This window comes from Acanthochromis polyacanthus, chromosome 21, assembly GCF_021347895.1.
Source record: "Acanthochromis polyacanthus isolate Apoly-LR-REF ecotype Palm Island chromosome 21, KAUST_Apoly_ChrSc, whole genome shotgun sequence".
NCBI lineage: Eukaryota > Metazoa > Chordata > Actinopteri > Pomacentridae > Acanthochromis > Acanthochromis polyacanthus.
In genome coordinates, this window is record NC_067133.1 from 27,420,952 (window position 1) to 27,446,531 (window position 25,580).

The 25,580-nt window shown below is 39.3% G+C and overlaps 1 protein-coding gene across 4 annotated transcripts in view; it reads left to right on the top strand.

Moving 5' to 3' along the window:
- The first annotated feature begins 7,984 nt into the window (after positions 1–7,984).
- LOC127531521 (zinc finger MYM-type protein 1-like) overlaps positions 7,985–25,580 on the top strand; it is a 72,866-nt gene continuing 55,270 nt past the window's right edge. Inside the window, exons 1-3 of one of the 4 annotated variants that reach the window (XR_007938638.1) lie at positions 7,985–8,108; positions 8,653–8,738; positions 8,784–10,503. Coding sequence is in view for 2 of the 4 variants with exons in the window: in XM_051941052.1 (XP_051797012.1) it covers positions 11,925–14,000 (2,076 nt within the window). In the remaining 2 variants the exon portion in view is untranslated. The other 3 variants (XM_051941052.1, XR_007938641.1, XM_051941053.1) reach the window with 3 other exon arrangements.

The following is a 25,580-nucleotide window of genomic DNA, read 5'->3' on the forward strand; positions in this document are numbered from 1 at the left end:
CAACAGAGTGACTCTAAATGGACAGAATATGCAGCCTGAAGACTCTGCTGTGTATTACTGTGCCAGAGACACACAGTGACACAAATGATCAGTAGACCTGAACAAAAACCCCTCAGTGTCTGAACACTTGTAACATGAAGCCACCAGAGGAGGAGCCCTCAGACCAGGAATGAATTCAGACCAGTTCACTCAGTAAAGGTCTCTTTGCTATCAGTCTTTGCACCATCGGTATGGAGTCACAGGAGTGCCACAATAAAGTATAAATCTGTTTTTAAAAATGAGGAAATAAATGTGTAAATATAAAGAGGAATAAAAAAAAGAATAAATAGAAGAATAATAGAATAAACAAATATACAAACAAACATACATAAAATGGTAAATTTTGTCTTTGTTTTTCCCTTTTCTGTTTTTTTCTTCATTTTGTCATTGCAACGAAAAGGGAATGAGAAAATGAAAAAGGTAATGATAAAAAGGAAAAATAAATGGAAAAAAGAGAAAAGGGAAAAGCAAGGACAAAATTTATGTATTTTTTTGTTTATGTATGTATTTATGTATTTATTTATTTGTTCTTTTATTTATTCCTCTTCGCATTTATACTTTTTTTGTCTTATTTCTTAACAGATTTCTTTATGTCTCTTTACATTTACACATTTATTTCCTTATCTTTTATCAGATCGATACTTTATTGTGGCACTCCTGTGACTCCATACTTCTACCTTCACAAAGTTACCAATTTACAACAAGTGACCATTTTCTTGTTTGTTTCTGCAGGTGTTGATGGTCAGACTCTGACTCAATCTGAAACAGTTATTAAAAGACCTGGAGAATCCCACAGACTGACCTGTACAGGATCTGGATTCACGTTCAGTAGCTACTGGATGCACTGGGTCAGACAGGCTCCTGGAAAAGGATTGGAGTGGATCGCTGCTACTGATTATGGTGGAAGCAGCAAATACTACTCTCAGTCAGTCCAAGGCAGGTTCACCATCTCCAGAGACAACAGCAAAGAACAGCTGTATCTGCAGATGAACAGCCTGAAGACTGAAGATTCTGCTGTTTATTATTGTGCTCGAGACACACAGTGACTAAAGACAAAAACCGACAGCACTTTGTTCTGTTGTAGCTCTTGAGGAAGAATTACACTTCCAGTTCATCCCCAGATGGAAAAGTTGTGAATTAAATTTTAAAATGCAGCAGTCGCCATCAAACATTAATAGAAGATTATGTCAATGAAATAAACGTGGCATTTGAAGAAAACACTGCAATAAGCTAAATCATTGCCATGGAAATGAAGCAGCAGAATAAAAGGCACAACAATCCAAATACAGGAATATTTCTGTAAAATCTGAAGTGAGCTGCAATAAAAAAGTGTAAATTAATTCTGCAATTTCTTTATTAAAGACATTAGAGGCCAATCAGTGACAAGTTTCTCTGTCTTCTCTCAAAGAGACAAACAAATCTGCTGTTCTCACTGATTTTACCTGAATGACACTGAATCCAGGACTAAGTTAAAGATTTATACTGACATCAAACATGTTTTTCACTTCTCAATCAGCTGCTCCATTAATGTTTCTTTCAGATAAAATTATTTCACACTGTCCCCCTTTTTGTCACACATGAAAATGATGTGAAAAATCTCGACAGGACTTCAGAGGCTGTGCTTAATGTTCTAACGTGGTCACTCCAGAAGACACACTGCTGACACCTGATTTGAATATAATTTATTCAACAATATGCAAATAAAGCTCACTTAAAAGGAAGTGTGTGTTTCTGTGTCAGTGAGAGGAAACCAGAGCTCACATCAGTTGAGCTCCAACATCAACATGTTCTCTGCAGCTCTGATTCTGCTGCTGGCTGCTGGATCCTGTGAGGAGCTTTCACTGGATTCACACTCATCAACACATTACAAACACTCAATAATATGATGCATGCTGGAGATAATGTTGATTTGTGTCTCCACAGGTGTGAACAGTATTGATCTCATCCAGCCAGACTCAATACTTGTGCAGCCTGGACAGACTCTGACCATCACCTGTAGACTGTCTGGTTATTCTGTGACTTCTAACAGCTATGCAACAGGTTGGATCAGACAGCGTGAAGGAAAAGCAATGGACTGGATTGTGCAGCAGTATGGAGGAGGAAGCTTGTACCAAAACAATGCTCTGAAGAACAAGTTCAGTTACAGCAGAGACACTTCTGCAGGAACAGTGACAATAACAGGACAGAACCTGCAGCCTGAAGACTCTGCTGTGTATTACTGTGTACGTATTAGAGCCACAGTGACACAAATGATCAGTAGACCTGAACAAAAACCCCTCAGTGTCTGAACACTTGTAACATGAAGCCACCAGAGGAGGAGCCCTCAGACCAGGAATGAATTCAGATCAGTTCACTATTAACGAAGGTAGCAATTTATTCATCAATGAAAGAGTAAAACAAGAAAGAACAAGATAATAAGAGAACAAGATTTTAGCTGCTTTGTCATTATTTCTAAAAAAAACAAAAACAAAAACAAAAAAACAAGATACATAAATGATAAATGCAGTTTTTATTCCGTATCTTCTCTTAATTTGCACTCTGAATACAGTGTTTGAGGACAGAAGATGTCTAATCACTGTAGCAACATCATATGTTCTGTAAAGATCATGACTATTATGACCAAAACTTTATATATGTGTGTGTGTGTGTGTGTGTGTGTGTGTGTGTGTGTGTGTGTGTGTGTGTGTGTGTGTGTGTGTGTGTGTGTGTGTACTTGTTTCTGCTATTCCGGTGGGGACTTTGACCTGACTATTTGCTATAAAGGTGGTGACTTGTCTTACGGTGGGGACCTAAAATGAGGTCCCCACGGGTGGCAACACCGTTTTCTTGGCCATATTGTTGTTAATAAAAAATGTAAAAGTGCAAAAACGTTTGTTTCGGGTTAGGCATTGATTTGGTGATGGTTAAGGTTAGGGTTAGGGTTAGGAGTTAGATATGAATGGGAGTCAATGGTAAGTCCCCACCGGTATAGAAAAAACAAACATGTGTGTGTGTGTGTGTGTGTGTGTGTGTGTGTGTGTGTGTGTGTGTGTGTGTGTGTGTGTGTGTGTGTGTGTGTGTTAATAAAGTTGAAACTCCATCCTGAACAAAACATTGTTTGTAAGCTTTATGCAAAGCAACACACTTGATATTTCTTTCACTTTTTCTCAAAAATATGGTTTATGGCATCCGTTTATTGGAGATTTGTATTTTCCATAAACCTTTTCGTCAAGCTTAAACATTATTCTCAACAGTTTTCTTCATTTTAGTTCCTCTTGAAATGTTCTTTTTTTCTTCTGTACTGAACATGTTAGGACTTCATCCATCCATCCTCTATGCACCGCTTTATCCTCACTAGGGTCGCGGGGGGTGCTGAGTCTATCCCAGCTGACTCGGGCGAAGGCAGGGGACACCCTGGACAGGTCGTTAGGACTTATTGTTAGTATAAAATCATCAGTATTACATTAATCTTACAGTGTTTGTCACAGAAAAATGTCAGTTTTTGTTACTTTAATTTGATGATCCAAAAATGTTGGAGGTATTTTAGAATTTAAACTTTTCAATAAACTGGTATATTTACATGATGCAGACTGTCCTTAAAAAGAACAATTAACTCGCTGTATTTGTCAATGAGTGTCAGAGACGCTACATATCAATATGAAACAGTTATCAAAGCTTCACCTTTTCCCCTTCACATCAATAATATGTGTGTTTTGATGGTGGTAGTTAAGAATATTTACTTTTATTTCAAGAAGACTAGCTTCCATCCATCTACTCAAACAAACTAGAAATTAGCACATGTTAATATGTTTTGCCCTTTTAATATATGGTCAGAAACGTATCGTTAAAAATGAAAGATTCAAAGGTTTCAATTATCACATTTACACTCTTTTATTACACTGCATACTTACACTCTATTTCTTCGGAAATGTACATTTTACATTTATGCTTCTACTGTTTCTACTGATCTTTATATTTTTTGGACATATTTTTCTCCTCATCTTTATATTTTCAGGACATAACAACAAAAAGTTACAGTGTAACACAATAAAATCAGTAAATATTTAACAGAATCTGCTGGATGAGACATCAAAAATAAAAAATGAAATAATGATAAGTAATTATTCAAATATCATGGAGGAAACAGATGTTTTTTTAGCTGCTGAGTTGTTGAAATGATGTTGAATCTCATGTTGTGCTGTTTATAGACCTGCCCTCTGATTTGACTGATGCAGGAGGAGCCTCATGGAAGCATTTTCATGTGGATTCAGTTTATTTAAAGGACATTTACAGACTTGAAGACATATCAGTCACATTGTCAACATGGATCACAGACAGCTCACACTGTTGGTGGTTGCTGTGTTTGTTTGGAGTGGTGCTGAAGGTTGGAGCATAACAGAGTCTGAAGCAGCAGTGAAAAGACCTGGAGAGTCCCACAGACTCACCTGTACAACATCTGGAATATCATTTAGTGGCCACTGGATGAGCTGGATCAGACAGGCTCCTGGAAAAGGACTGGAGTGGATCGCTACTGATGATACAGGCAGCCAGTACTACTCTCAGTCAGTCCAAGGCAGGTTCACCATCTCCAGAGACAACGGCAAAGAGCAGCTGTATCTGCAGATGAACAGCCTGAAGACTGAAGATTCTGCTGTTTATTATTGTGCTCGAGACACACAGTGAGTGAAGTTGGTTGAACAGCTGTACAAAAACCTACAGTCCTCATCAGACATGAAAAACATCCTAACTTTAATTCTCTTACATTTAAACATCTTTTTCTGTAACAGTGACATTTTTAGACATTCCTGAGAAATAATTGTTACAAAACATGGATGTTAAGCACATATTCAAAATAATATTTTAATATCTTATCATTGAAATTGCTTGTGAGGTTGCCTCTTAACTTGAATGCACTATTTATTTAAAAAAAAAAGAAAAAAGAAAGAAAAAGAAATAAAGTATCTAATGGTGCCCTAATATTTTATTTCTTAAACATTAGCAGTTTTGATGTTGAGTAAATTATCATGGCGCAATAAAATAATATTGAAACTATCATTCCAAACACTCCTTACATATTGTTTCAATCTAAATCCTCTAAATATAGAAGAGGCAGGTAATAAAAAGTGATAGTTTGGAAGTAAGGAGCTAAATTTCCTACAGTGCTCATCAGGTGAAATTCATCACTGATATGATGTCGATGTAGTTGCAGTAAATTGATTCTCTCAATGAAACTGAACAAATCATTTTAAACGACTCACTGACATAAAAATTTATTTAAATATGGAAAGCACAGCTTATGTAAAATAATATAAGCATTTGCAAATACATAAGAAATTTTAAAGTATTAGAAAACTGAATCACTGACAACACATTTATAGATTCCAGAAATAGAAAAGTTAACAGTTGTCTTATTAGTGTAAGTAGAGCAACATTTTATGTTGCATTTTATCATGTAATGACATTAAAATATCATGTATGAAGTCAGGAGGTGATTTCCATGTGTGTGTTCATTCTGCAGATACAATAAGTGAACAGACATTTCTATTGGCTTCTCTTGGACCAGCACTGATGCTTCATATGTTCTATGCAAACTCCATGAGCGTCCAGCTTTAAAAACATCAGACTGTCAGCAAAGTTCACAGCACATCAGTTTCACCTCCAACCATGTTGTCTGTAGCTCTACTGCTGCTCTTTGCAGCTGCATCCTGTGAGTCTCTTTGGATTTGTCACTATCTGTACTTCATTCTTTGTAGTATGACTTGATCATTCAACATACAACATTTTTTGTTTCAACAGGTGTGAAGTGTGAACAGTTGACTCAGCCACAATCTGTGACTGTGCAGCCAGGTCAACGTCTCTCCATCACCTGTCAGGTCTCTTATTCTTTGAGCAGCTATTGGACAGCTTGGATCAGACAACCTGCAGGGAAAGGACTGGAGTGGATTGGAATGAAATATACTGGAGACTCACACTACAAAGATTCACTGAAGAACAAGTTCAGCATTGAATTAGACACTTCCAGCAAAACAGTGACTCTGAATGGACAGAATATGCAGCCTGAAGACTCTGCTGTGTATTACTGTGCCAGAGACACACAGTGACACAAATGATCAGTAGCCCTGAACAAAAACCCCTCAGTGTCTGAACACTTGTAACATGAAGCCACCAGAGGAGGAGCCCTCAGACCAGGAATGAATTCAGACCAGTTCACTCAGTAAAACTCTCTTTGCTGTCAATCTTTGCTCCACTAGCAGCTCACAGGACTTTCAAAAAAGAAAAAATCTTTTATATTAATTCAAATAACAAAATGATCTTTCAATGGACCTCCATCAGGAAAAAGTTAGCTTGTGAGTTTGTGAGTCAAAAACAAAAAAGTTAAATCTAATTCCAGCAGCATTTACTGTTTCATTTATTATGATGTCATATAATGTTGAACAAGGACAGAATGTTTTGGATGCTGCTGCTGTCAGCTGGATCCTGTGAGACTCTTTCACACAGACTCAGGAAATAATCACATGAATGATGGAGACAATAGTAACTTCTGTGTCCACAGAAATTCACAATTAAATGTTTTGACCAAAAGTGAAATGAATGCAGAGTCAATTTCACATATCAAAGGTGATGCAAACAATATTTCTACTTGAAAACTCTGACATCCATGAAGACAGACTTCACTGCAGAATGCAACAAAATCTGAATATTTGATTGGTATTTTTGTTGTTTGCTGTGATTCTGTGGATGTGGAAAGATTTTTCTCCAGCTTTTCTAATGTAAGAAAGAGGAAAAATAGCAAATTAAACCCCAGTTTACAATATAAACTTGGAATGATCATTACATTATGAATTAAGTGTATTTCATAGGAATCAAACCTTGAATTGAACGACTGTAACTGTTCAAGTTCAACATATATGACAAAGATGAAGGCCAAGCCCAGTCCAACACTTTTCTTCCTGTGAGGAGGAGTCAATGTAAAGCGTCTTCAGTCTACTTATGTGACTGCAGAGAGGATGACAGAGACTAGTGGACACACAGTTTAACATGATGGACTTGAGGACACCATTGTTGATTTTTACCATTTTGTGGGCAGGTGAAGACTTTCACTGATGTTGGTTTGATCATCCATCTTCACAAAGTTACAAACCTACAACAAGTGAGAATTTTCTTGTTTGTCTCTGCAGGTGTTGATGGTCAGACTCTGACTCAATCTGAATCAGTCATTAAAAGACCTGGAGAATCCCACAGACTGACCTGTACAACCTCTGGATTCACATTCAGTAACCACTGGATGCACTGGGTCAGACAGGTTCCTGGAAAAGGACTGGAGTGGATAGCTGCTACTGATACAGGTGGAAGCAGCAAATATTACTCTCAGTCAGTCCAAGGCAGGTTCACCGTCTCCAGAGAAAACAGCAAAGAGCAGCTGTATCTGCAGATGAACAGCCTGAAGACTGAAGATTCTGCTGTTTATTATTGTGCTCGAGACACACAGTGACTGAAGTTGGTTGAACAGCTGTACAAAAATCTACTGACTCCTTCTCACTATTCACAGGCCCCAGCAATAAAGTAAATGCATTTTTTATACAGTTTCTTAAAAACTCTCTTTTAGAAAATGGGATTATTTTAGAAAAGCAGCTAAACTGCTCTCTATGTATTGTAAGAAGAAAGGAAATACTTCATCAATAGAGTAATAGACACAAGGGCGTAATTTACACAGGGGATATGGGGGTCATGACCCCCCAAAAATCAGGTTCAGCTCATGTAACCCCCACAATATAATCATATTTTTCCAATTTCATAAAAGCATTAATTATCTTGTTGATTTTTATTATTAATATCATTTACCAACAAAACATTAGCAAGTTTAATCATCTTAATGTAACCCCCCACACCCCCACTGAATACTTGGTATCACCCAACCCCCGGCGCCTCCTCTCCGTAACGTTCACTTCCCTGACCCTGTATATCTGGCATGGATGGAGACAGCAGGGCCGTGAAGAAATGAAAAGAGCGCGAAAAGGACAAACGACAATTCTTCATTGTTGGTCAACACCAACAACTTAAAAAAAAGGAAATATCTTGACCAAAAAGAGGTAAAATAGTCTACCTGTCTTGTTAAGTTAGCTGATGGTTTGTGACTGGATTTGGTTTGAGCTTGTCCTGTGAGGTACAGCCAGAGAGTGTCGGGGATGTACTGTTTAGGACCAGTGTCAGTTTTCACTGAATTGTAACTTAAAGGGCTGTTTGCTGACTTTGCTCCAATACACAGTGAAGGATGGCGGTGTAGTTAAACTACATTTCTCGGGGGAACCGGGGAGGTCGTAACGTCGCTGTTTTCCACATCAAATATCTTTTCAGTACTGAAGCTATTTTACTGATCAAACAACGCAATAGCATACACAGAAGCTACATTTTTCCAGGCATTTCTAAATCCTGAAGGAACAGGAATGTCTGCGTCGGCCTGAAGCGGTAACCATGGAGACAACAGATGCTCCTCCATGTGTTAAGTATCCGTCCTGCTGCTGCAGCACGGTGACAGTGACAGAGGAGGGGAAGAGAAGTACTTCATCTTTGACCTGGTCATTTTTAACCGGGCTGATACCATTTTAACATTAACTAAGCTTTTTTTTATACCAGGTTCAAGAATGATTGCCGAACAGGCCATGAAAGAGAGGCAGGTGACCAGAGAGGGAGAAGCACAGATGAGGAGAGAGAGAGAGGAGGTGACAGAGGAGGTGCAACAGTTGAGCAAGAGAGAGGAGGAGGAGGTGACAGAGGAAGTCCAGGTGATGGAGGATCATCAGGTGACCAAAGAGAGGGAGAGAGAGCACAGGGAAAGGCAGCACAGGAGGCACAAATGACCAGGTAACATACCTTAGCCCTTGTACTGTGTTAGTTTTCTCTATACATGCTCCATGCTAGGGTTGGTTTTGACCTGTGCCTTAAATCAGCTGTAAATTACACTTAAAACAATTATCTATCATGCAGTTTTTCCCTTATCTATTGTTACCTTGTCAGGCTTCATTATCCATGAATTACTGGTTTTAGTATATTTTGGTGTGGCCTTTGGGCCTTTCTTTGTCTGTATACCCCTTAAATTCAATTTAAAAAATGTGAAATGAACCTCAAGAGAATCATGTAAACAAATAAGAGGTTGTATTGTTACCTCATTATTACTGGGAGGTGTTAGAACATATATTGTAAAAATATATACTACTTTTTTATTCTAGTATTACAAACTATAGTAATATCTGTGGTGTGAAGGGTTAATTTCAACCATATATTGTTGTGAAGCATGGAGATATGAGATCCCAGAATCAGCCACAAAGGGGAGACTCTGACAGAACAACAGCTAAATAAGGGAACATTGTGATATTATAACCTGTAATTTAGGATCAAATTATGCCATAACCTAATGAATGTGTTTGAACTAACCAAGTGTCTATTCTTACATTCTATAATTTTGAAACAAGTGTAGAAATCAGAAGCGTGTCTCACTGTAAAAAGTGATGGTTTGATTATTTTTGAAAGGTTGTCTTGAGAATCTTTGTTTAAGAAGTAACCAGGTCAGAACAGCAGCTCACTGTGAAAACTGATGTTTTTGATAGATTTGACTAAAAAAAGAGAAACTTATGCTTTATGAAATGGGAAAGCTTTTAAGAGTTTTGGTTTGACTACTGTTAAAATAAGAGGTTTTAACTTTGTAATGAGGTGAGAAGTCACGAGTTAAGTGAACTAGGGTCAAATGTTCACCGTAAAGATTAAACTCAGAATAGATTGTTTTTTTTTAATAAGTCTGTACACATTGTCCAAAAGATTGCACAATGGGATGCCAGCGACAGTTAGAAGCTGACATCCGCTTTTCCATTTCCTGATCAGGAGCCTGTGCTGAGCTGCAGACAGGAGAGATCAGGGGGGCAAGATGGGCTGTCTGGACAGTCCAAAACAGATAGTTTCAGTTCCTTAAAAGTGGAGGTGTCCATGCGGTCAGTGTATGGGGCAAGTGTGCGAGTTGGGAGGGGGTAAAGATGAAGTTATTGCTCAAGTTAATTTAGTATGAGATCATTGCGTATGCATAAGGTTCAGTAAACTCTAAATTACATCTGATCGAGACGCAAGTTGGGAGATCGTTGCGGGTATCTGCCTGGGTGCAATCCAGACATCAGTCTGAGCACAGGGGATGATTACCACGTAACTCGGACGGGAATTCAACATGATCTGCAACGGAATAACTGTTCTGATGGAATTATGGACCAAAGTACTGCTCTTTCTGCATTGAGGATTACAGAACTGTGATCTGGAAATAATGCTGTCTGAAGGAACATTACTGTACTCTATTTTCCATGTGAGGAATAACACCTGAATGGATTAACAAAGTTTTTACTGGTCCAAACAATAAAAATGGATATATGCAGATCTAAATCTGGTCGGACCCCCGTCCACTTCCCCCTGGGCCCCGGCGGGTCGCAAACACTTGTCGGGTTTCAGGTGAGCAGCCGGGTGTGGCCACACCGTGGCTGCTCTCCCTCCAAATTATGTAATCTGGGTGAATATTACTTCTCTTTTATGAAAGCATAGTTCCAGTTATGAGTCGTGTTAAACAATTGAAAGAATAGTGATGTTTGATTAATTGTCTGATGATTAAGAGCTATTGCTACGCCCTGCTAAATATATTTTAATAAAGCATTATTCTGCAATTAAAGACAACAAATTGCAAGTGCTATTTTTATCCCTGAATGAATACTTATACATCTCGCTCTGGATGTAAAGTCAGATTACTGCGTGCATAACAATAGTAGAGGTTCTGAAAGGTTACCTAGTCATGGGGGCCAGGTTGGCCCTATATAAACATATCCTAGAGGTTGTCTATATGTCCATAATCTCTGAATTAAACCTGGCAACTTACCAAGAGCAAGATCCATGAGAGGAAAAGCTACCGTTAACAGGCGTGACTGGTGATTAAGTTTACCTATACCGAAGTGGCTACTCGGTTAAATTAATTATCAGAGGAAGCAGGGATAGGCGTCTGGATGAAGGCAGTGAGAAAGCTAGGCGAATTTTCCTCGTATTACCAGCTTCACAGTTCTTTAGAACCCATCTGGGTTAGACCCCAATGGGCTGGAGAACCGGACCCGTAGGATGGAGAGCTGGTCCGGTGATTCTCTGACAGCTGAATAAGTTAATTAGGGGGTTACTGGCCCTGAGGATCGACAATATTTACTTAAAGAAAGAGGCAAAACAGTATTTTTGTAGAACAAGAACTTTATATGCATGAATATTTCTGAACATTTATGAACATTTATATGTTAATATTCACAGATGCACCATGATTTCAGTTTTGGCTCTAATTATTGCCAAATAATCTTATTGTTATAACTGGGGCCATGACAAAACAGACAACACTATTTCAAACAGAGCACTTACAATTTAATGTTAATTACATGTTAATGTTTAATGTATTTTTCTTTCTTGTTTAATTTGTTTAAATCGAGGTTGCAGACAAAATCAAAAAGCCTTGATGCAATAAACAAATATTAATTAGTTCTTTAAACCATTTAAAACCTGAAACGGGTCAGTACCAACCCTAACACAAGAGGAAGGTTAAGAAACAAAATTGTGCATGCAAACACACACTATCAGAGCACTGAACTGATATTTGGTTCTTGTGGTTTCCTCACAGAGGGACACATAGTGAGGGCAGCAGTCAGGCAAATGAGCAGGTAAGAATGCAAGGACAATTTAACCATAAATAGTGTTATTTATATTTACAATACATTAATTTAATAGATTTTTATTTCAGAGACTGACAAGTCTTCCTGTCATGTTCACCACAGGGACTTGAGCCCCATGTTAGGGACCAGTTGAACACCGACAACAGGGACAGAGAAGGATTTGATGTTACAGACATCATGACCTGCACAAAGCCTGCGCAACCTGATCCTAAGTTTATTGTAGTGCAGAAGCGAGCTAAATGTGTGTTGACTTTTCAGCAAAAGTGGTTCACAACTTTTCCTTGGTTGCATTACAGTGCCACTTTACAAGGGGTCATATGTTTTCACTGTGCCAAAGTTTATTTGAATCAGTCAACATTTGCAAGCAAGTGTGACCCTGCCTTTGTGAGCGTAGGCTTTAGAAATGGGAAAAAGGCTATCCAGAGGTTCTCAGAACATGCTAAATGTCAGTTGCATATCCATGCCATGAATATCTTTGCTCAAAAAGGGAGCACTGTTGCTTCACAGCTTTCTTCAGCTGTTGCCAGACAACAGGAGGAAGCAAGGAATGGATTGTCGAAGATTGTAGGCTCCATCAAATACTTAGCTCGGCAAGGTTTAGCTCTGCGAGGTCATGTGGAAGAGAAAGGTAATCTATCCCAGCATCTTAAAGAAAAGGCAGAAGATGACCCTGCTTTTCAAAAGTGGTTAGAGACACACAAGCAGGATTACACAAGTCCTCTCATTCAGAATGAAATACTAGGCATACTGAGCAATGACATTGTAAGAGGAATAGCTGACACTATTCGATGCCTCCCAGTCACACAGTTTGCCTTGATAGTTGATGGGACACAAGACATATCAGGTCGAGAGCAAGAATCTGTATGTCTTCGTTATGTGGATCATGACTTATATCCTCATGAGGAATTTATTGGGATGTATTCAGTGACCGAAACAACAGGAGAGTGTCTTGCAAAAGTAGAATTAGATGTACTTTGCAGACTAAATTTGCCATTGTCAGCACTGCGTGGGCAGACATACAATGGTGCAGCAAACATGTCTGGCAAATATTCTGGTACACAGGCTCTTATTAGGGAGAAACAACCACTAGCTTTGTACGCACACTGTGGAGCACACTGTGTGAATTTGGTAGCACAAAAAGCATGCGCAGCTTCTACAGTTGTACGAGATGCGCTTGACTGGGTTCATCAGTTAGGAGTTTTGTGTGGACAGTCTGGCAAATTCAAACAGATGTTTCATCAGATCGCAAAATCTGACCATGGAACCCCAAGCACCCTGAAACCACTGTGTGAAACAAGGTGGACTGTAAGACACGATGCCATCCGTTCAGTTTTAACACAGTATGACTCTGTCCTCACTGCCTTAGAGGAAATGGCAGGGACTGACTCTCCCACTGCAGCCACTGCAAATGGTCTGTTTCAGCAGTTTATGAGAGGCAGTACTGTACTTGGTCTTGTGATGGCACAAGCAGTTATTGGTGAGCTGGAGTGTCTCAACAGTTCTCTTCAGAGAAGGACACAGACTGTTTCTGGTATGCAGGCTGCTGTTTGTAAGGTTCAGTCTACTCTCAATGGCAAGAGAAGTGATGAGGCCTTCCAAAGCCTTTTTGAGGAGGCATCTCCAGTTGTGAACTCTTTAGACTTAGAACCTATAACAATGCCAAGAGTTCGACAACCACCCAAGCGCTATAGTGGAGAATCAAGTGGTTTCGGTCCTAAAACTCCTGCAGAATTCTACAGAGTTGAGTTTTATAAGGTACTTGACACCATTCACACACAGTTCACAGAACGTTTCCAGCAGGGTGGGCTTTCTATCCTGCAAAAGCTGGAGAACACCTTGCTGTCAGGAAATGTTGACCCTGTGATTCACAACTATCCAGAAATTAATGCCCAGTTGCTGGAAATCCAGGTGCCTATGTTCAAACACAATTACACATACAATTCCTGTGGAGAGGCTACAAGCATTCTCAAAGGTTTGCCATGTGAGGTGCGAGGCTTATTTACTGAAGTTGAAACTCTGGTCAGGTTACTCCTTGTGGTACCAGTCTCATCCTCAGAGGCAGAGAGGAGCTTTAGTGCTCTTAGACGATTAAAGACTTGGTTACGCACAACTATGACGCAGCAGAGGCTGAACCATGTTGCAGTGTGTCACATCCATCAGGACAAATTGGACCTCTTAACTAAGAAGTCAGTGTGTGCCCAGTTCGTTTCTTTTACACCGAGACGCAAACAGGTATTTGGTGCTTTTATCTGAATTGCCCAACATTATCTATAGTCCGCTAGTTGCTGGCAGAGTAGATACCAGTATAGCAACCTGTTTATTTGTCAAATACTTGTCATGGGAATGGTATGTGTGATGGTAGTGTATTCTAATATGTTGTGACATAGCTACCTTAATATGTGGTTTACAGATAGGCCTACTGTTGTATTTTAATGCTTTTATTTGGATTTTGTTAATATGAATTGGTGATGTTCACCAATATGTGAAATCAGTTTGCCATGTTCAGAATAGAGGTGCAAGCTGCACTCCAGTGTGCCACCCTGTATTGTGTGTTGTATTGAGTGTTGCCATGAATTGTGCATAAGACATTTTCTGTTTGTACTTTAGTAGTGTCAATACAGTGATGCAATTGATTAATCTTTAAAGTTCTTGATTTTTTTTCATAGATGGTTGACATAAACCCAAAATCAATTAAGTGGAAGCTGCTACGGTCTTGCTAGCTAGTACTTAAACACAAAAGGAATTAATTGGTCATTGTTGCATAAATAGTCAAGTACACAGCTGCAACAACTTCAAGTAAATCACCAATGTATTTCTAATACAGACATGCCAAATTACCGCGATTCCTTTTACAAAAGTAAACAATTCAATAAATACCAATAAACAGGCACAAAGTTTAACCCCCCCAGTGGAAGACCCAAAGTTACGCCCTTGAATAGACACATTTTTCTTACTGATCTTAGACGTGTGGTTTTCCGATGAGATGAATGCTTAAAGCTGCTGCTTGTTATGTATTTGTACGTTTACTGTTGGAAGCTCCTTCAATGTCAGAAATGATACTGTGATTAAAGACTGATGAAACATTGTTCCTGCAGGAGAGTGGTGCCTGCATACATTTTTCATAGGGGTGGCCAGCTGCAGCCACTTAAAATCTTGGGGTGGCACACCAAAACTAAAAAGTCATAATTTCAGGGATTTTATTTTACTAGTACTATTATTACTATCTTTTTATTATACCGTAGTATGTAGGCTAGCAGAAAACTATCAGAAAGACTTGAGGGAGCACCTATTGATAAACTTATTGTCTTTATTGTTATATTTAATGCTACTAATGATCTAAAGTGCATAGACTAAGAACAGTACAGTTAACATTTTGAGTTAATTTCCTCCCTCTACCTTCCTCCTCCGTCTCCTCATCACTATGCCTCTGCTGCTCAACCGTCGGCTCTCTCTCTAATTTTCTTCTTGAAGTAAGGAGAGATGTCTGTTGACTTTCTCTTCATGGTCTGCAAATTTAATCTAGAAAAGCACTCAGAGAGTGCAGTACTCCACCAAGGCTGCTGAGTTAACGTGTTATTTACAATGGAAGAAATCTTTAATAAAAAATGACCTTGTGCCGAGCACAGGCATGTGTTATGCATGTGCATGTTATGTATGCAGGCTGCACAGTGGAGTAGTGGTTAGCACTTTCACCTTGTAGCAAGATGATCCCCGGTTCAAATTGGGCCTGGGATCTTTCTGCATGGAGTTTGCATGTTCTCCCTGTGCATGTGTGGGTTTTCTCTGGGTACTCCGGCTTCCTCCCACAGTCCAAAAACATGCTGAGGTTAATTGGTTACTCTAAATTGTCCGTAGGTGTGAATGTGAGTGTGATTGTGTGTCTGTATATGTAGCCCTGCAACAGACTGGTGACCTGTCCAGGGTGTCCCCTGCCTTCGCCCGAGTCAGCTGAGATAGGCTCCAGCACCCTCCGCGACCCGAGTGAGGATAAAGCGGTGTATAGAGAATGGATGGATGGATGTTATGTATGCATACGAAACTGCGTGTTACACTTATGAAGGTGTGTTGATCAGTTCATCACTTTTGGCAAGCCTTTGTTTTGCTAGTGTTAAAATAACCATTCCTTCCATGCTTTTATTTTGAAGATATATTTTTAATGTTGCAGGCTTTTATTTTGTCACCATTCCAGCGGCACAGGAAGTGTTGTCTAAGAAGCGGTTTCGTGACATGATGAAAAGTCCGAAAATTCACATAAAGATGACAGAAAACGGGGATGTGTTTAAACTTATAAGCACCTAGCGGGGACAAGGTGTTGGTGAAGAAATGAGGGAAGGACAGAAAGGTGAATTTGTGTTCAAATAAGGCTGATGGCTGAACTTAACTGTCTGGCTGGGGTTTGCTACATCGCATGACCTAAATACGTTGCGGTGGGAACTGATGGGACTCAGAAACACCCCATAGTTTAATCATTTGTTCCTTGTATGATTTCCAACTGATAAATCTGTCATTTTGTTGTAGGATCACAATCATGTGATCATCAGCGGGTAGCAGACATAGAGTTCACGTCATGGTTACAGCAATGCTGTGCAGGCTGCTATATGTGGCAAAGGGAAATCTTTAACAAAGCCGTGGATCCACAGTATAGGCCGCATCAATGCCAAAATTTAATCACGTGGTCCTTGTGTCATTTCTGGCCTTCCCTGAAAATTTCATCCAAATCTGTTGCTCCGTTTTGAGTGATGTTGCTAACAGACAGATAGATTCACAGAATAACAGATTCACAGAGAAAGGTACGCTGATCGTCATATAACTCTGCCACACCTTAGCGGAGTAATAATAGCAGCAGCTAACATTAGCTGACTATCAATGTTGGGAGGGTTGCTTTTAAAATGTATTCCCCTACAGATTACTGATTACATGTCCTAAAATTTAATCTGTAATGTATTTCCTTGGATTACTCAAGTAAAGTAATGTATTTTAAATACTTTTGGATTACTTTTAGCCTACTCAACAATCATCTCATTGAGTGTGTTTATCTGGGACACTGAATTTAGTTAACACATGTTTTAGAGAACGATGTAATTACTAAGTACATAAAATTAGCTGACCGGCAAGCTAACGCTAATTAGCCAACTTATCTCAAGATGCTTCTTCAAATTAGACGTGGAGTCCCTCGATGCTGAAAGCAGCTTTGTTGATGGTAAGCAAAGCTTGCTGTCACCCCCCCTCCCGCTCCTGTGCACTGGCTCGTCACGTTAATGACGAGCTGCTGTGCTAGAAGCACAGCCGGCGCAAGTTTCAGTCAGCGCAGCATATAAGCCTGACTCTCCTCACGGCTCACCGCTGGTTCATTGACCCATACTCCATGCTGCACTCTGCACTCTGCACTCCACCGCGAGCACACCACTCTGGATTTATGGATTACCTCGCCTGCTCGTCACCCCTGCTGCTAACTGCACGCCATCATATGCACACCGCTGCCTGGATTCTAATTCACCATTACCGGCTCCGTCTTCCTTCCTCACCCCAGAACCCCTGCTCCGCTCTGCATCCCTTCTCCGTCTCCTCCTGGTCCGTCTGCTCCTCAGTCTGCACCACATCCCCGCTACCGGCTCCCTCAGCTCTGCCCCCCACCTCGTCTCCTGATTCCTTGGACATTCTGTAAGTCACCTCTCCCCGTTTAGTTTTAGTTTAGCTTTCATCGTGGCCCTCGGCCGCCGCCTTTAGCTAGTTTAGTTTACCCCGCTCTGTTAATTCCCCATGCCTCCTGTTGATAATTCTCTGTTCATTTATTATTGAAACCTTTTCATAAATCATCCACCTGTCTGTTTGCCTGCTGCTTGGGTTCTACACGCCTGTCCATGACACTTGCATTGCACTGTGATGTCACAACCTTCTTGCCCAGGTTTGTAGGTAAAATGTTCTGTAAATTTCCATGCCAAAATTGTGTTTTTGCCCTCCCCCTCGTCGTTCTCTCATCCTCTGCCATTGTTGCCCTTTGGTTGTGGAACGTCCTCTCGTGCATTGACTTGCAGCACCTAATGCCACCTGCATCCGCCCAGTGCAACCTGCGTGAGGTGAGTTTCAAAGTAATCCCTACAAGTAATCACTTTTTTAAAGAAAGTAACCGTATTCAAAGTACACCAATTTCAATTGTAACTATAACGGAATACAGTTACTCTTATTTTGTATTTTAAATACATAACGCCGTTACATGTAATCCGTGACTCCCCAACTCTGCTGACTATGCCTACCTACTGTAAAGTTACCTAACACAAATAAGTTAAAAAGCACAGCAGTGCTGATCTAACAGGTTGCTGTAGCAGCACCTTTTGGCACTTAAAAAGCACGTCACAGTGAATATTCCTTCTCCCCCTTCGTTTTTTTCAAAAGAAATTATGACTTACTCATGGTCCTCTCTTTAGATCGGTGCTGCTGATCGATGCAGATCAATGGCGATGCTGTGGAGTTTGTGAGGAGTGATTGACATCACTGCTAGACAATGAGCCAATCAAGGGGGAAGGAGCCGTCTGTCATCTCTGATTGGCTACGTGTGCACCATCTGAGCCCTGTCCTGGCCGCGGTGTGAGCTTAACTGGCAATCGATTTTGTGACTGGTCAGTGGGGTGGCCAGCAGATTTGTAGAGGTGGCCACAGCCACCCCAGGCCACCACCTGATAGCGCCATTGCTGCAGGATTTAACAGGAACAAACTTCTGTGTATCACAGGTGAATGAACTATTCTTGAATGTGACTGCTGTTCTTGTTTTAAACTCTAGAGGGCAGACAAAGACAGCTTTAGCTTCATAGTGATAAATTTTCTCTTATTCATCATCTGCTGCAAACTTTTATGACAAGAAATAACCTCTGTCACTTTCAGCTGTGCACCACTGCTTCACTGCTTCATGCTATTTTTGTTATTCTAGTTTTTGCAATTATATTTTTCAAGATCTTAAAATGTCTAAATTCAATTAAATGTTTTAAATTTTATTTTCACAATAAAAGTCAACATCATGTTATTGTGTAACTCACCTAAATCAATAACTATTTAACAGAATCTGCTGAATGGGCGGTCAAAAATAATCAAAATATACTCTAATGTCATGGAGGAAACAGATGTTTTTTAGCTGCAGAGTTGTTGAAATGATGTTGAATCTCATGTTGTGCTGTTTATAGACCTGCCCTCTGATTTGACTGATGCAGGAGGAGCCTCATGGAAGCATTTTCATGTGGATTCAGTTTATTTAAAGGACATTTACAGACTTGAAGACATATCAGTCACATTGTCAACATGGATCACAGACAGCTCACACTGTTGGTGGTTGCTGTGTTTGTTTGGAGTGGTGCTGAAGGTTGGAGCATGACAGAGTCTGAAGCAGCAGTGAGAAGACCTGGAGAGTCCCACAGACTCACCTGTACAACATCTGGAATATCATTTAGTAGCTACTGGATGGCCTGGATCAGACAGGCTCCTGGAAAAGGACTGGAGTGGATCGCTTCCATTCACCCCAGTAGTGGTATATCCTACTCTCAGTCAGTCCAAGGCAGGTTCACCGTCTCCAGAGACAACAGCAAAGAGCAGCTGTATCTGCAGATGAACAGCCTGAAGACTGAAGATTCTGCTGTTTATTATTGTGCTCGAGACACACAGTGACTGAAGTTGGTTGAACAGCTGTACAAAAACCTACAGTCCTCATCAGACATGAAAAACATCCTCAGTTTTAATCATTCTCTAACACTTAAACATCTTTTTTGTAACCAATGACATTTCTGTTGTTTTAAAAAGGCATGTCTGAGAACTAATTGTTCAGCACATATTTTACATAATATCTTTATATCTTTCAGCTAACTTCGATTTTACTCATATAGTGCCAAATTTAAATTCAAACTGTCTCAAGACGCTTTACAGAATCCACATGGCTGAATCTTGTCACTGAAACTGCTTGTCAAGTCGCTGCCTTTAAACTTGAGCAATTATTTGTCAAAATCAGTCTCCATTATAATAGTGTCTGAATTTATTGGTTCTTTTTGCACCTATCTGCCCAGGAGTGTCTGGAAAGCAATGCTGATATTAAATGAATTATCATGGTGCAATAAAATAATATTGAAACTAACATTCCACACACTCCTTACTCTTTTACATACATATTCTTAAAAGTGACAGTTTGAAAGAAAGGAGCTACATTTCCTACAGTGCCCATCAGACCTTCCTCACATGAAAAACCTTATAAATAAATAAGAAACATCATTTTTGGCAACAGTGACTTTTTAGTTGGGTTTTAAAGTCACAATTATTAACATCAGTTTTTATTCCTGAACATCTTACAAACAGTTTCAGGTGTGATGCTGATCTTTACCTGCAGTAAAAGGCTGCATGCAGAAAACAGACACTGCATTAAAATAACAAGTCTCTGATTTAGTTTGAGTCAGTTTACATTAGAATAGAAAGAACTGTTTGAGAGATCCTGATCTTTTTTATTAACCCATTACAGGGATTCAAAGTAAAGTTTTGTGTCATTGTATTAGCATCAGTTCATGTATTAGAGAGCTAAAATATATGAAGAGTTCATTTGCAAAATCAGGTAACTCCGTTTTCAGAAAACTAATTTTTATTGTTTACTTGAGATAATAATAATAATAACACTAATAATTAATTTTTCTACTGAGTCAAATACACTCAACTTCAGTTTGATTGATATTATCTCAAGGAAACAATCAAAAAAAAGTTTTCTGAAAATGTATCAAAATGGAGTTATCTGTTTTTGCAAATGTTCTCTTCATATATACAGTGCCTTGTGAAAGTATTCGGCCCCCTTGAACTTTTCAACCTTTCGCCACAATTCAGGCTTCAAACATAAAGATATAAAATTTTAATTTTTTGTCAAGAATCAACAACAATTGGGACACAATCGTGAAGTGGAACGAAATTTATTGGATATTTTATACTTTTTTAACACTTAACAATCCGAAAAGTGGGGTGTGCAATATTATTCGGCCCCTTTACTTTCAGTGCAGCAAACTCACTCCAGAAGTTCAGTGAGGATCTCTGAATGATCCAATGTTGTCCTAAATGACTGATGATGATAAATAGAATCCACCTGTGTGTAATCAAGTCTCCGTATAAATGCACCTGCTCTGTGATAGTCTCAGGGTTCTGTTTAAAGCGCAGAGAGCATCATGAAGACCAAGGAACACACCAGGCAGGTCCCAGATACTGTTGTGGAGAAGTTTAAAGCCGGATTTGGATACAAAAAGATTTCCCAAGCTTTAAACATCTCAAGGAGCACTGTGCAAGCAATCATATTGAAATGGAAGGAGTATCAGACCACTGCAAATCTACCAAGACCCGGCCGTCCCTCTAAACTTTCACCTCGAACAAGGAGAAGACTGATCAGAGATGCAGCCAAGAGGCCCATGATCACTCTGGATGAACTGCAGAGATCTACAGCTGAGGTGGGAGAGTCTGTCCATAGGACAACAATCAGTCGTACACTGCACAAATCTGGCCTTTATGGAAGAGTGGCAAGAAGAAAGCCATTTCTCAAAGATATCCATAAAAAGTCTCATTTGAAGTTTGCCACAAGCCACCTGGGAGACACACCAAACATGTGGAAGAAGGCGCTCTGGTCAGATGAAACCAAAATCCAACTTTTTGGCCACAATGCAAAACGATATGTTTGGCGTAAAAGCAACACAGCTCATCTCCCTGAACACACCATCCCCACTGTCAAACATGGTGGTGGCAGCCTCATGGTTTGGGCCTGCTTTTCTTCAGCAGGGACAGGGAAGATGGTTAAAATTGATGGGACGATGAATGGAGCCAAATACAGGAGCATTCTGGAAGAAAACCTGTTGGAGTCTGCAAAAGACCTGAGACTGGGACGGAGATTTATCTTCCAACAGGACAATGATCCAAAACATAAAGCCAAATCTACAATGGAATGGTTCACAAATAAACGTATCCAGGTGTTAGAATGGCCAAGTCAAAGTCCAGACCTGAATCCAATCGAGAATCTGTGGTCAGAGCTGAAGACTGCTGTTCACAAACGCTCTCCATCCAACCTCACTGAGCTCGAGCTGTTTTGCAAGGAAGAATGGGCAAGAATTTCAGTCTCTCGATGTGCAAAACTGATAGAGACATACCCCAAACGACTTGCAGCTGTAATTGCAGCAAAAGGTGGCGCTACAAAGTATTAATGCAAGGGGGCCGAATAATATTGCACGCCCCACTTTTCAGGTTTTTATTTGTTAAAGTTTAAAATATCCAATAAATTTCGTTCCACTTCACGATTGTGTCCCACTTGTTGATTCTTGACAAAAAATTAAAATTTTATATCTTTATGTTTGAAGCCTGAAATGTGGCGAAAGGTTGAGAAGTTCAAGGGGGCAGAATACTTTCACAAGGCACTGTACAAAGATTTGTCTGTTAGTCAGAGGCATTTAAAGGTGGTCATGCTTGAAGATGATAATAATGAGGGTCTAAAAAAGTTTTAAAATCTGTCAGTAGTTGAAAATCAAAACCAGCAGCACAGAGCATGAAGAAGAAAAAATGTAACTATCCAAATGCTTTGATGAACTGTAGATATTTATCTAAATGCTGTTCTTTATGACATGTAGAGATTTTATACATGAGGACCTGTAGATCCTCTGTGATGTCTGCCTTCTACATTATCATGTCTAACAGTGGTTCTTAGTAAATGTGTTTGAGAACTGATTGAAACTCCTTAAATGTGACAAATGAACTCTAAACACAACTTGTGCTGTTAAATGGTTTGAAAATATCTAGTTTGCATTTACAGTTCAGAAGACTGATAATAATCCAACTTAACATTCATAGAAAGTAAATGTACCAGATAATATCAGAGTTACACAAAACATTTACTTTGTTTTGACCAAGATGGTCGAAGTGACTTGAGGAAATAATTGTAGAAAAATGGACCTGAAACCAGAATAGATTTGTCAGCTACATGGTAGAAAAAGCTATTTTTAAAAAAGTACTTTGGAAAGTTTCTGTTTGATTTCAGGTTATTTAGCTCAGCAGAGTGTTGTGAGTCAGAGTAAGAACAGAATATTTCTATGATTAGTTTTTCTCATCTGCTCCTCAACATGCTAACAGGGACTAACGTCCAACAGAAGATTGAACTGCACAAAGTTCCCTTTTTAAACCTGTAGAGGGAGGTCTATGCAAAGATTTGATCCTTTATAAACACACCATCTGGAATTCTCATGTCATTTGTGACGGAACCATTTGGACCCACAAACACTCATAGAAGTTGTTGTTTGACAATAGAAGATATGATTCTCTGGACTTTATTCTTTCTAATTAGTGTTCATGGTGAGAAAATCATTTCTGCTTTAAAACACTGAAGACTTTTTATGTGGTTCACAGAAATGTGATGGATGATGATGATTTGTTTGCTTCCAGGAGTCTGGAGTGAGATCAGACTGGACCAGTCTCCATCTGAGGTGAAAAGACCTGGAGAGACAGTGAAGATGTCTTGTATCATATCTGGTTACAGCATGACGAGCTACAATATTCACTGGATACGACAGAGACCAGGACAAGCTCTGGAGTGGATCGGTTGGATGAATACAGGCAACAATGCTGCCAGCTATGCCAGCGCCTTCCAGAATCGTTTCCCGATGACTGAAGATGTGTCCAGCAGCACTCAGTACCTCCAGATCAAGAGTCTGACAGCAGAAGATTCTGCTGTTTATTATTGTGCTCGACAACCACAGTGAGTGAAGTCAGTGAAGCAGCTGCACAAAAACCTCCACAGATGTCAGATAACAGAGAGACATCTGAGACATCATGGCTGAACTCAGTCATACTGTAGATTATCTACAATAATGTAAAGGCTTTAATGGGCCTGTTCAGCTCAAACAGAACACTAGCTCACAAAATTAACTATAAAAATGAAAGTTCTTTTGAAAATGTTCACGTCTGAATTTTTGTTAATGTTAAAATGAATACAGTTGTGGTTTTTATGCTGCAACACGTTTTGTGCACTTAAAAAAAAGCATAAAAGCTTCAGAATACCTGATATCATAGATTTGCTCTTGGATTTTATTTCATCAGTTGAATAAATGATTTTCAGTCCAGCTGTGTCCTCCCTCCTGTCATGTAAATGTAAAGTTTAGATGTCTTCCATCTCTGTTCATCTGACTGCAGGCACAACAACAGACAACAGTTTAGGTTTTTTAAATTATTTGTTGAGCATCCATGTAAACTCCTGCAGTACTCACCCTTTACTACAACTATTCATTACTGATGTTAGAGTTTGAGTAGCTTTTGAAAAATGAATACAGTTAAACACTTTGTCACAACCATTAATGTTTTATTGAACAAAAGAAACTGTATTACTAAGAGAAACCACACAGTCTAAATTCCATTCTAGATCTTCATTAAAACTGTACCTTATGATAGAAGCTACTCAATAAACAGCATTTGATGTGGTTGAATGATTTGGTTATTTTCCTTTCCACTACAGCATCAGCATTTTGTATTTAGTCAAACTAGTTTCAGTTCCTGAGTGTTTAATGATCTCTTGATGATTGAAGTTTCTCTGTAAGTCTGTGGCTTAAAACATAAATGAAATCCTGAAATCTTTGAAGGTTTTAAAGAATCCAGTCCATCAGCTGAAATCAAGTCATTCATTTAGATGTTCATGCTGTAGGTTCTTTCGCTATTACTTAAATAATTTAAATTAAGAAATGTATAGTTTTTGCTATGTTTCTACATAATTGTATTTTTCAAGATTATATTAATTGATTCAGTTTTATATTCATGTCAAAAGTCAGCAAAAGGTTACTGTGTAAGTCATTGAAATCAGTAAATATTTATGAGAATCTGCTGGATAAGATATCAAAAATGAAAAATGAAAATTTATGCTACTCTTGTCATGAAGGAATCAGATGTTTTTTAGCTGCAGAGTTGTTGAAATGATGTTGAATCTCATGTTGTGCTGTTTATAGACCTGCCCTCTGATTTGACTGATGCAGGAGGAGCCTCATGGAAGCATTTTCATGTGGATTCAGTTTATTTAAAGGACATTTACAGACTTGAAGACATATCAGTCACATTGTCAACATGGATCACAGACAGCTCACACTGTTGGTGGTTGCTGTGTTTGTTTGGAGTGGTGCTGAAGGTTGGAGCATGACAGAGTCTGAAGCAGCAGTGAAAAGACCTGGAGAGTCCCACAGACTCACCTGTACAACATCTGGAATATCATTTAGTAGCTACTGGATGCACTGGATCAGACAGGCTCCTGGAAAAGGACTGGAGTGGATCGCTGCTGATCTACTCAGCACCGGCAAATACTACTCTCAGTCAGTCCAAGGCAGGTTCACCGTCTCCAGAGACAACAGCAAAGAGCAGCTGTATCTGCAGATGAACAGCCTGAAGACTGAAGATTCTGCTGTTTATTATTGTGCTCGACACACACAGTGACTGAAGTTGGTTGAACAGCTGTACAAAAACCTACTGACTCCTTCTTATACATTCACAGGCCCCAGCAATAATATAAATGCATTTTTAAATTTTTTGCTTTAATAATAATATACTTCTTTTATGTCACGTAGTTTCTTTTAAAAATTCTTTCTGAAAATGTGATTACGATAGAAAAGCAGCTAAATTTCTCTCTATGTACTGTAAGAACAAAGGAAATGCTTCATCAATAGAGCAACAGACACACTTTTCTTACTGATCTTAGATGTGTGGTTTTCCAGCACTGGATGGGATGAATGCTTAAAGCTGCTGCTTGTCATGTATTTGTATGTTTACTGTTGGAAGCTCCTTCAATGTCAGAAATGAGAGTGTGATTAAAGACTG